Source organism: Typopeltis vanoorti, chromosome 10 (genome assembly GCF_054136105.1).
Source record: "Typopeltis vanoorti isolate ZY-2024b chromosome 10, IOZ_Tvanoo_1.0, whole genome shotgun sequence".
Lineage (NCBI taxonomy): Eukaryota > Metazoa > Arthropoda > Arachnida > Uropygi > Thelyphonidae > Typopeltis > Typopeltis vanoorti.
The window spans coordinates 98,330,373-98,343,605 of NC_143558.1; the positions used below are offsets into that span (position 1 = coordinate 98,330,373).

A 13,233-nucleotide genomic window follows, 5' to 3' on the forward strand; every position below is an offset into this window, starting at 1 on the left:
ACTTAAACGCTTTGTTAGAGGAGTTACCAATTCCCTTGCATTCTCTCACAATACATGGACTGGTATACCATTTAATCCTATGGCTGTATTGCATTATGGCTCTGCAGTGTCCAAAGCTCATGCAATTCATCAGACTCACATTTGGCACTGTGATATCTCCACCTGGATGGTTACACACTTGCGAAATAATCACTCTGTAACTCCACTATTTTGTTTGCTTTGCTTTACTTACCTCTTTACCATTAACACTTATTAAATTTATTATTCTATAGTTGTTTTGCTTTTACTTGCCATATAGCAACAAAACTCTTTGGGCTTTTCTTTAGCCCTCCTCAAATAATTAGCTTCTTCCTTCTAAGGAAGGCAAAAAGAAGGTTGACCAATACAATTACCCTTATTCCTTGTGTCTTGTACTGTTTATGAATTTGCTGATAGCCTTTTGGTTTGGTATATATCCTCCACTTCTGCAACTCCCACTTAATGATACTATTCATCTACACCTGCTGCTACTTGATTTATCCTCCTGACTCTAGGTGTATAGTCTGACAGTGCTTATTTTTAGACACCCCTTGACTATTTACCATGCACAGTTAACATCTTTACCTTCTGGATTCATATGCCATAGGACTGCTGCAAGCTGGATCCTTAGTTTTCCACAATCACCAGTTTTGTCATTTCATATGTTTTTCTTTGTAACTGAAAATTCCATGTCTGTCAATCTCCTGATTCAGGTTGCATGAACACTCTTTCTATTGTGGATGTTTACATAATCATGATCGTCATATCCATCACTTTCATTCCTAGTTCCCTACATTACATGCTATCTGAACTATTGCTTAGCAGTATACACTTCTTGAAAAGAAGTCAACAGACACCTTAGTGTGAGGAACAAACACCCATGGCAACCACCTTAATAAGATATAGGATTTCCTTTTGCTCTAAACACCCCATAGAATTGCTGCTGCCAGCAATTTTTCAGCACATACTCTCCACAAGCATATGATAGTGATCAATGAGAATTTTGGACCATTCTTCCTGAAGACATGTAATGAGGTCCTGAACTGTTGTGGGATGGATGTCCCTTAACCTCACCCAATGCTCCAGTTCGTCTCACAGATGTTGAACAAGGTTGAGATCAGGGCTTAGTGGAGGCCAGTTAAGTGTGATGTGCATTTCCACGAACCACACTGTTACAGCAGCAGCCTTATGACTCAGTGCATCATCTTCCTCAAAGAGACAATGGTTCATTCTGCAGAAACTCTACAAAGAAGGAAGCATTTAATTGTTTAGAATGTTCAGATATCTCTTGGAGTTCACTGTTCATGGCATCACAAACAATGGTCCAAGGCCAGACCAGGAAAAACATGACACTAGAGTGTACAGGGGATTTGAAATTGGAAGTGATCACCATTTAGTCTTGAGCAGGATAAAATTCAATTTTATATTTAAAAGAAGAACATGTAAGAAGGTTATAAAGCAAATAAAGGTTGAACAGCTCTCAGATGTGAACTGTATACTGAAATACACAAACGTTATTCAAGAAAAAAATTAAAAAAGTTTGAGAACAGGAACTAAACCTTGGAGATTCAGTGACAAGTCCCGAAGAAAACATTGATTGATTCAGTCAGAGAGGCTTGTAGTGAAGTTGTCTGCAAGGATAGAAAAATCACAACTCCATGGTGGACACAGGGAGTTAAAGAGGCAGTGAAGGAAAAGAAGAAAGCATATCAAAAGTTCCTGGCAAATAAGTCACCTTGTGCTCTTAGAGAATACAGAGACAAATGTAAGAAAGTTAAACACTGTGTAAAACTAGCTAAACAGAAGTCATGGGAAAACTTTGGTAAGCACATAGAAAATAAATATCAGGAAGGTGGCAAGATATTCTGGAGGCTCTTGAAAAGGTCAGAAATGGAGGAAAGAGTGCTGTTAAAAAAATCAGAGACGGTAAAGGTGAAATGAAAACTGGAGAATTACTCCATCCTTGCAGTATGGACTAATTACTTCAAAAAATTGCTAAATGAAATAATTAGTAACAGCACAGTGGTAAAAAAAAAGCACTGACCAGGCATGCACTCAGGAATACATATCTATACTTGAAGTAGGAAAAAGCCATTAAGCCTGAAATGTGGAAAGACAACTGGAGTAGATGATATTCGACCAGAAATGCTCAAGTATGGAGGTATAAAAGTCTTTCAGTGGCTGCACTGCATAGTTCAAAAGGCCTGGACAGAGGGACAAATTCCAGATGATTGGAGTTGAGCTCTCATAGTACCATATATAAAAAGGGGAAAAAACTGAATGTAAGAATTACAGAGGTATTTCTCTACTGAGTGTTCCTGGTAAGATTTATGCCAGTGTACTTGAGAAATGATTGAGAAGAATTGTGGAAGTGAAGCTTGGTGAAGAACAAGCTGGATTCAAACCAAATTAGAGGCTGTCAGGATGAGATTTTTACTTTACGACAAATAGTTGAGAAGTCATGGGAATATAACAAACATCTGTATTTAAGTTTTGTAGATCTAGAAAAGGCATATGACAAGGTGCCAAGAGAGAAGTTATTCAAAACACTATAGTTGTATGGTATCAGTGGAGCATATGTCAAGCAATACTTAGTCTTTATTTGAGTTGTAAGTCATCAGTTAGAATTGAAGGAAGTACAGGAAGATGGTTTGATGTTAAATCTGGTGTCAGACAAGGATGTACGTTATCCCCTCTGGTATTCATTATCTATATGGATCACATTACGAAGTAATGTGGTACTAAACCTGATATCAAAATTGGAGATATTTATCTCATCTCTTTGCTTTATGCAGATGGCATTATACTTTTAAATAAATCTGCTACAAGTCTGCAAGATTTCCTGACCAAATTGAATGACTATTGTGATAGATTTGGTATGAAGGTCAGCAATAACAAGACAATGGGCAGAAGCATGGAAAATATCAACTGCATTGTGAATGGAGAAGCTATAGAAAAAGTAAAACATTTCAACTACCAATTAGGCACAATTTTTAGTGAAGATGGTAAATTAAATATAGAAATAGACAACAGAATCAACAAAGCTGGTATGGTAGGAAGTCAACTGAATAAATTTATATGGAATAAGAGAGAAATTAGTTGTATACAACACGGTGTTCAATCCAGTTTTAACTTATAGATCTGAGAGCTGGATTGGAAATAAAACACTTGACCAAAGATTATAGAAAGTATATATGAGAGTCCTGAGAAAGATTAGGGGCATGAACAGATGGCATCAATGGCAATATCATATTAAAAACGAGGATATTAAGGAAAAACTTTTCATTGTTAGCATCCAGGAATGTGTTAGCAGAGCTAATCTCAGGTGGTATAATCACTTAAACAGAATGGGAGAAGAAAGATCAGCCAAACAAGTGTTATCTTCCAGGTTGGCAGGAAAAAGACCCAGAGGAAGACCAAGATATATGTGGATTGATACAGTAAAAAAGTGCCTAGGAGACAGAAATATAAGATCTGATGATGTTTTATTCTTTACAGGTAAAGATTGATTTGGAGGAAAATTGTAGATAGGAAGTTAGTAGTGATGTAAGTTTTTCATGTCGTACTATCATATCCTGTACACCCCTTGTGGGTACATGTCAAGAATTTGACGATGGTGGTGATGATCACATATGCTGCATTTTTATCATCGACTGCAGAAGTGGAATTTGTTTTAAGAACCAAGATTTGGATACTGGTCAGAGATTTGTAGTAGAATGAAGAATGAAAGCTCTCGTTCCAGTGAGGACTATGCAGTTATTAGTTCACTTCAGATGTTTAGATTGGGAGAGTGAAATAAGTAATCTGACCATGAAAAAGATTCATAAAACATCTGGAAGTCATCACAGTTGGCACTGTAGGGTGCAAGGCTGGGAGGAGCACTCCGTACAGTCCAGTACAGAGTGCTGGAAGAATGATTGAGGGTTGTCTGGAATTCTTTTGGAGATTAACTATATATATGTTAGGCTATGGCTTGGTTGGAGAAACTTTATATTGCACAGTCACCAGCCCTAGGAAGACAATCTCACACTTTGTGTAATAAGTGATTAGTAACTGTAAAGGGAGACATGGTTATTGGAGTTAGGGTAGCAGTAAAGGCAGCAAACGTAGGCTGTAAAGTGAGGCAAAGAAATTGTGCCAAAGCAGGTCGAAAAGTGGTAATTCCCGGTTGGATAGCCTTTGTTAAGGGATATCAGATTTTACAAAAGCACATGTTCCTTTTTTTTTTTTTTTTTTTGTGGAATGCATCATTCAGGATGTAGTTGGGAAAGTTGAGGTGGGCTGTGGTAATAGAGGATGCCAATAGGGATTCTGTTAAGAAAATGTGATGAGGTTTTGATGTCTCTAAGTGGTGGTCTAAATCACTGTATTTATGATTCAAATGTTGGTGAAATGGATATGGAAGTGTTTTTATGGGAAGAAATTTAGATTTTTTTTTTTTTTTTGGTGAGGGGGTGGCATATTTTTATTAGTTTTTCCAATTTTTTTTTTGTGTTGTATTTTTATATTTTTATATATACAGGGGTGCCTCGTAGTTCGTATTTAATATGTTCCAGAAACCCATTCGAAGTCAGAATCAAGATTTTACATAAGAAATAATGGAAAGTGAAATAATCCGTTCCTATATCCAAAAAATTTCAATAATTTTTTTTTATTTTATCTATTTTAGATTTTTTAATGTTAATAACTTAGAAAAAATTAAACAAAATAATCTTATGTTTATTTTATTAATTTTAATTATTACAACATAAAAATAACAGTGAAGAATTGTTATAATTACGGCTATTTTGCGTGCTTCAGTTTAGGAGTGCCCCTGTTTAAATGTCATTGGCTATTTACTCACGGATTCTTAGGGCATCGTAGATGTAAATTTACCAAAAAGTATATGTAGTATAAGGAAGAGAAATTTACACATACCTTTTTCTGGGTGTTGCGGCTTTTCTTCTTTCTGCGATGTCCGAAAACTACTGAGTGTGTGGAGGGGGGGGTAGGCAATTTGGGAGAATTAAAGAATAATCTAAACGCAGAAATAAAAAAACTAACACAGATCTTCATAAATCGCAACTATCCTACACAACTGATTAACTACGCAAACAAGATAGCAAAAAACCGCCAAAACAACCCAAGTACCAAAACAAACTTCCCAACACAAAAAATTATCAAACTACCATACACCCAAAACACATACAAAGCTTATAAATGCTCTGGATACACGCCACAGAATATGGTGGAAGAAAGCCACAGTAATACACCGCAGCAAGTATAAATTTGAAAGACTATTCATGGAATCAGCCTCAGCCTAAGAAACATGCCAAACCTCAACAAATTTGGATGCACGAGACTGCCCCAAATTTGGGAGACGTACATCTGGAGAAATTCAGCCCAACAGCCAAGAATACCTACATAGCCTGCTAGGGAGCACCATCAGGACTTTAGGAATAATAGTAGTTTCCTCGCTTCTACCTCATTTGCCATTTTTAGTGCTTGCGTGCACGTGTCTTAATCTCATGTTCCCATGAAGATGGCAACATGACGTTGCTGAAATATAGGAAGTATATATTAAAGTTTATTTTAATTTATATTCCAGTATACTTTTGAATTCCTTAAGTTATTTAGTAATCATCTGCAACCAATGTATAAGCCTTTCTACGAGAATTAGGATCTAATTGGCATTTCCTCAACTGAGAAAGATATGCATTTAAGCAGCAATATGCTCCGCCACAGGAAGGTGGGATGACCTGGTTGGGAGAGGCTTTATACTGCATGATCACCAGCCCATAATGGCTTGCCAATCCTCTGTTAGAGTTGCAACAATAACTAATATGCTTGGCTCAGGTTACCAGCCATTAATTGGGCTATAACAGTTTAATCACAGTGCCAGATCCTTCTGTTGTTAATGTCACAGTTCATTTGCCTTTTGAAGGTGCTCAAAATTGCTGCCCTTATAGAAAGTGTTCTGTGTTTGTGCTAGAGTTGGTGCTTATATGGTGACACTGACTTGCCATGCTGTAGTGCTGTCATAGGGTAATGTGAGGTTTTGGTTGAAACAGAATATTGCTAGCCCTGCTCTCCCATATCCTGTTAGCAGCTATCACTGTTGGTTTATGACTGATTATTCATTGAAGTTAACTCTGCTTATTTCTCAGTAACCTTCATATCCCAAGATATTCTTTCACCTTGGAATGTGTTCAGTAGCAGTCAGCTTTGTCCCAAGCTTAGCATTTTAAACATGATGTAATAATAAATTAAAAAGTGAGAATCAAGTCATCTGAACACAAGTGAAAACTCTTAATAGATTGAGTTTATTCCTTGATGTTAAGAGGTTTAAGCATATGGAATCATGTCTCTCTTCATTTGCAAATTACCTGTATGTATTTAGAGTTGTAACAGTTACAGAAGGACAGAAGTGACCATAATTAAAATTTTTAGTGTTATTACTGACTTAGTCATGATAAAATATTCAAAAAATCTGTGAAAAGCATACAGAAATATCCTTTTGTGATGAATTTTTTGGCTTGCAGATGTGAATTCAGTGCATACCTCAAAATGTTAGAATCACCTAAGTTAATTTCATTTTAAAAAATGTTTAATTTTTTGACTAATTTTATTGTTAAACATCAATTTGCTTAATCATTTAAACAAATCCATAGTAATAATAAAAATAAAACTACAGATGATAAAAGATTTCTTTTAGAAATTCTAATGTGCAGTTTATTTTCAAAAATCCTGTGACAGCTTGAGTTTTAGAAATTTATTTGATGCAGGAAAGATGGATTTTATAGTTTCTATTTTCTTTTCTTTAGGAAACTTTAACAAAAGAAACTTTGCTAAAACAGTTCAAGATAGTTAAGAAGGAAACCAATACAAGCCATGTTGAGGAATATGGTGATTTGGTAAATATTACAGCTTTATAATGCTTTATCTTTCCTAGGTGAACCTTGCATTAGCCTAAAGTCTTCAATTTTTAAAAAAATCGGATCATTTTCAGTATTATTACTACTACCTTGACAATGATTTTTTGCCAGATTATGAGACCCATGTACCTCAATAGCTAATTAGTGATAGGTTCCTCTTGCCAGTAGAGATGAAAGAGGGATCAGATTAAGGAATATTACCGTGTCTTCAGACTGGAGAATCATAGGATAGCATTTACACAAATATTCATTAAACGAAATATCCTAAACAGTGGAAACCAGAGGATGTCTTACAACTTACAAAACTTGTTGGATTTTAATTTCTTATTTTTATTAACCTCTGTTTACATAATAATGTGGTCTCAATACTGAAAACTTTCTGCAAAACCTAATGGAAGTTTTAAGATTTGTTTTGGATCTGAGAGAAATCAATAGTCACAAAACCAATCGATTTTCCTTTATGTAAAATTGAAGAATTATTAATAGGTTTACAAGGAGTAGAATATTTCACTAGGCTAGATCTGAACTCTGGCTCATTTGGAGATTCCTCTAAAGAGCAAGATAGAAAATATTTTGCTTTCACAAGTAGAAGTACCCTCAAGGAGCTAGAAACTCTTCTTTTCAATCATTGATGAACTCTTTTCTATAGATATGTTAAGTGAAGCAGTTAGTTATTTCCAAGATAAGTTACTTATAAACTTAAAGGACTTAACATACAATAGAAATACCTTATTAAAAGTTCTTGCTAGATTAGATTTATTTTTAGAAGTTAAATATTTAGATCGTAAAGTTAGAAAAGCAGGAATAATTTGTATTCCAACTACTATAAATGCTGTACTGTCTACTAAAATTCCAAAAACAGTGAGACCAGTTTACAGATATATTGGCATGATAAATTTTTATCGGAAGTTCATACCTAACTGCTCTGAATTGCTGCTAAGACCTTTGGTTAATTTAACAGAGAAGGGAATTAAATTTAGCTGGGAAGAAGCTTAGCAAAAGGCATATGATTCTTTGAATTTAGCACTGACAAAAGCACTAGTCTTAATCTAATCAAAATTTGGAGAGAGAGGACGTTTTTTTTTTCTGGCAGATGTTTCAAGATATTGTATAGCTTCAGTATTGGAACAAAAGGAAAGAAATGATTTTAAACCTATTACTTTTATTATTATTATCCAGTTCTCCATGGAGTTAAAAGACTCATCGTGGGAGGTCGTTTTTAGGAAACACAAAGTTTATCATACCACTCCTTGAACTCATTGACCATTCTTGCTCTAACCACTCTCTCAGGCAATGCATTTCACAGTTCAACCACCCTCCACACAAAGAAACCACTCCTCACCCTCTTGCTCACAGCTTCCTTTCGTAATTTCCAGGGATGGTATTTGTCATTGCTACTTTCCATTGTTCCACCCAATGAAAAAACTCTCCAATATCTACCCTGTTACTGCCTCTCAACAGTTTAAAAGTCTCAATCATATCACCTCTCCTTTTTCTATCCACCAAACTCTGCAGTCCACATTCCCTCAGTCGATCCTCGTAACTGACATTGTTCAGTCCTGAAACCATCTGTTAACCACCTCTGTACCTTTCCCACAGTTAATTTATTCCCTTCAAATCCTGGGGACCAAATCTGAGAACAATAGTCTAAGTGTGGTCTGATCAGAGTCTTATGCAATGGAATGATAACCCTTTTATCTTTGCAGGTCAGTGTCCTTATCATTATTGCAGCAATCCTCTGTGTTACCTTCACCACCTTTGCAACATGCTCCCTGAATTAGAGTTTTCTATCAATCATCACCCCCAGATCTCTTGTCTCCCCTACTTCCGCCAGTATAACTCCTCCCATAGAGTATGCAATGGCCCATCGATGTTTCCCAAACCTCAAGACCTTACATTTTGCTACATTAAACCGATACCCCCATTCATTTACCCATCTGTCTAGTTTATCCAAATCCTCTTGTAGGGCTGCCACATCTGCACTATTACTGATAACCCTTCCCAGCTTCACGTCATCCACAAACAACTGAATATACCCTTGCAATCCATTGACAATGTCATTGATATAAAGGTTGAACAATACAGGTCCTAGTAGTGACTAGAAGCTGAGTCGTTTGCTCAGCTTCTTCCCAGCTAAATTTAATTCCCTTCTCTGTTAAATTAACCAAAGATTTTAGCCCTGTGGAACCCCCCACTCATAACCTGCTTCCTTGATATTGCCCCAGCATACACAACTCTTATACCTATTAGACTGCCAATCCTGAATCCATTTGACTAACCCGACATTTAAACCCATGTGCTGCAACTTAAATATCAGCTTATCATGTGACACCCTGTCAAATGCCTTTGCAAAATCCAAAAAAATGGCAGTATATGCCTTTCCCTTATAAACAGCTCTTGTCACTTTATTATAAAAGCTAGCATATTACTAAAACAAGGGTGTCCCCTTAACAAATCCATGTTGACTTTCACAGATAACATTACCCTCATCAGCCCAATGCTATATACGGTCCCTCACTAATGACACACAAACTGGCCTATAATTAGACACTTCCAGTTTGCCTGCCCTTATGCAATGGCACAATCTTAGCTTCCTTCCATTCCCTGGGCACCTTTCCCATAGCCAGAGTTTCATTGAAAAGCCAGGTCAAAGAAGCTGTTAGTTCTTTAGCACATTATCTCAAAACCCATGATGAAATACCATCCAGTCCCACAACTTTACTGACATCCAAAGTAATCAGTATTTGGAACACACTCTCCTTCTGCACTTCTAAACCTCAAACCTGCCCTATCCCTCTAGTATTAAAATTTACTCCTCCAGGATGAAATACCCCAATAAAGTGTTCAAACAATTCCACTATGTCCTCTGCATTAGTCATTCTATTCCCATTTTTATCCCACAATGTCATTCTTCCATAATCGTTTCTCCTCCTACTGGCCACATACCTAAAAAAAAAAAATTCCCTAGGATTTTCTTTGGAACTTTGGGCCAATCTCTTCTCATATTCCAGTTTTGCCTTCCTCACCATACTAGTCACTCTCCTGACCTGTCTTATATTCTTCATGCATCTGCTCTTCACCGGTCATAGCCTCTTTTTCACATGCAGTTTCAGTTTAATATTGTTTGTAATCTATCTTATACCGAATTGTGTCCTCTTCTTCACTTGTGGAATACAGCTTACTATTGTTGCTAACAAATATTCTTTCGCAATTTCCCAAGCACTCATGATATCCTGGCCTTCCAATTCCTTCCTCCATGAAACTTCCCCAAGTTGATATTTAAGACTATTATAATCACCAGCCTTATAATTCCACATATATTCCAGTCTCTTTGATACTGCTGCATGCCTATTCATCTTTCAAGTCAAAGCCACATGGTCACTCTCTCTCCAACTGGTGGGAGAGATGTCATCTCAGTTATTATCAACTCTTCTGATGCTATGACCAAATCCAAAACTCTTGAACCTCTTGTTTCCTCTATTACATGTTGCCTAAGACATTTGTCCCTCGAGAATTCTAGAAATTCCATTCCCTTATTGCTACATGCATCTTCCTCTCCCCAATTTATACTGCTGTAGTTAAAATCTTCCATAACAATCATTCTTCTTGTACTTGCCAAGCTCAACTGTCTAAACATCTCCTTGTCCCCACCCTCTGTGCTCCTTGGTTTCTAGCAACACCCACTAAATATCCTGTCTTGCACACCTCTACCTCACACAAGGAGTTTTAGGCTTTGATGTAGAACTTGTCCTTTTCAGGAACATTATGATGGAAAGCTAATTCTTTTGTTTGAACTCATTAACTATGGTTGTGTATGGTATTAAAATATCATAAAATCATAACATATTGTGATTTGCTTGTTATATAAGAACATCAATCAGATTAAACTGGGATAATTAAAAGAATATAAAAACATCGGAAAAATTGCATAAAAATCTTTTTTAATGCAAAATTTTTGCCTAAGTGTCATAGGTATCTTCAGTACAGGATCATAGAATGCCAGATGTTGTCATGTTTGAATGTGATGACAACATGATTCATGTAATGATGTAGATGATATGAATTGATATTGCATTCCTCTTGAATACCTCCTACCACTGTTCTGTTACTTGTTTCATTTAGTAATCTTTCAAAGTAATTGTCACTTTTATTATTAGTATCATTACCGTAATTGAAAAATGGAAGAATATAAATAAATAAAAAGAAAAATGGAGAAATGGAAAGAATACTCTGAGAATCTCTACAAAAATTCAGATATACAATCAATGCCCATATTCATGGGGATTACAATTCAGCACTTCTTGTGAAAACATGAAATACTGCAAAAATATGTATTAGGTTATTATTATTAGTATTAGAACAGTATTAGAACAGCCAAGAGGCATTAGTATGCTATGTCCATCAGTTTTGTTTCTGTCATTTTTAAAAAAGACAGAAGCACAAAACTGATGGATCAGAATTAGCCATGGGATGTATTTTCTTAGTTTAATTTTTTGTTACCATTTTTTGTTTTCTTTTTATTGTGCATTAAATGGAACTAAAACAAATTAAGTTAATTAAATTTGAAGTAGACTAATCAAGAACAGGTTGTTTGAAGAAATTGTCAAATTTCATAAGATGGTAGCAGATGAACTGAATTAACCTACAATTCCATGATTTTGCCTTCTTTGAGCAGTTTCTGAAAGATAATACACAGAGTTTGGAATTCAAAACCTTCTTCTCTTCATGGATTAGGCATTTTCCTGTTCTGCCTTCACTGGTCTTTCTATCTTGTTGCTGGTCTTCCTCTCTCTCTCATTCTCTTTCCCTTTGGTCTATATTTATCCACCTCTTTTGGTAGCTGATATCTTTCCATTTCTCTCTATATCCCTTGATCTTTTCATTTATGTTATAAATATCAAGTTCTTTTCTGATGTGTCAGAAATCAGAACATTATTTAATGTAAATATTTAAGTTATGTAAAATGTGTTGTTCACTGCACACTTAAATTTATTTACGTGTCATATAAATTCTTTGTTTTAGACATACAGCATTCATTGAAAAAGCGATTGAAAGAGACTTTTGAAAATGCTTGGTTAGATACATTTTGTGAATATAAGGCATTATTTCGGATTTTTTTCAGACTATTGGATCAATGTCTGTCAGTGATTTTCAAGGAAATAAGGATTCACGTCCAATAATTTTGCCCAAAGTTCCAGTAAGTAGTTGATTTTTTGTCTTTTAAATCATAACATATTGTGATTTGCTTGTTATATAAGAATATCAAATTAAACTGGGATAATCAAAAGAAATATAAAAACATAGGAAAACTTGCATAAAAATCTTATTTAATGCAAAATTTTTGCCTAAGTGTCATAGGCAGGTAGAATACCAATCAAACAATAATACAATTCTAACAAGCACCACCTAAGTAGCTAATGTAAGATAACTAAATATGGTCAATAATTTCCTAACTTAAAATATAAATATATTTTATATATTAAAATATATAAAATATATATATTTTTTAAGGAGAATCACTTATATGACTATATAGCCGAATATTAAATTAGAAAATATGCAATTTTTTTAAAGGCACTACTAGTTTAGTCTTTCTAGAAGACTTCATCAGGTGCCTAATACATAGAAGAAAAAAGAGATACACAAAAAAGCAGTACTTAGATACATTACTAAAGATTTAAATTATTAACAGATTGCTCAAATTAGAATAGATTCGCAGATCATCTGCATTGTTGCTCTCATACACAAGAATGTGGTCTCGAGACTGCCATAGCTGAATAGCAGAGGAGTAACAATCAGAAAGGTTGTGGTTGAGGTTGACATTAATTTTCCAAAATAATGGTTATCCTATGCAGCAGATTTCTAAACTCTTGTTTAATCCTTCTGCACTCTATACAGAGGAGAGTAGTGATGTGAAAAATTATATCACCATTCAGTATATCAGCTCCATTTCTAACAAATTGGCAAAAATCGTCCAGAAATATAAATTTCGTACCTTATTCATCCTTTAACTCTTGGGGGACCCTGTAACCCCTAGAGAACGCGTCTCCTGGGTGGCGGATACAGGAGCCCACCATGTGTGTGTATATGGTGGGATGGTCCGAATATACTGAATAAGGACTCGTGGACCAACAGGGGCAATCATCTTGATTGTAAGGGAAGCGGCACTCCCATGGACCCCTAGCTGGATCTATCTCCTCTTCTTCTACTACTTTGAGGAAGATCCACTTACTTTAATCTTTCCTATAAGGCCTTATTAGCCAATTCTTCTTATTTTATGACCCCTATGCTATTAGAGTAC

The 13,233-nt window shown here is 35.5% G+C and overlaps 1 protein-coding gene across 2 annotated transcripts in view; it reads left to right on the top strand.

The window, feature by feature from the left end:
- LOC150102621 (legumain-like) overlaps window positions 1-13,233 on the top strand; it is a 205,102-nt gene that overhangs the window by 142,020 nt on the left and 49,849 nt on the right. For both annotated transcript variants that reach the window (XM_090399527.1, XM_090399528.1), the window contains exons 10-11: window positions 6,822-6,911; window positions 12,055-12,129. In XM_090399527.1, the coding sequence (XP_090255653.1) occupies window positions 6,822-6,911; window positions 12,055-12,129 (165 nt within the window). The remainder of the gene's footprint in view (window positions 1-6,821; window positions 6,912-12,054; window positions 12,130-13,233) is intronic.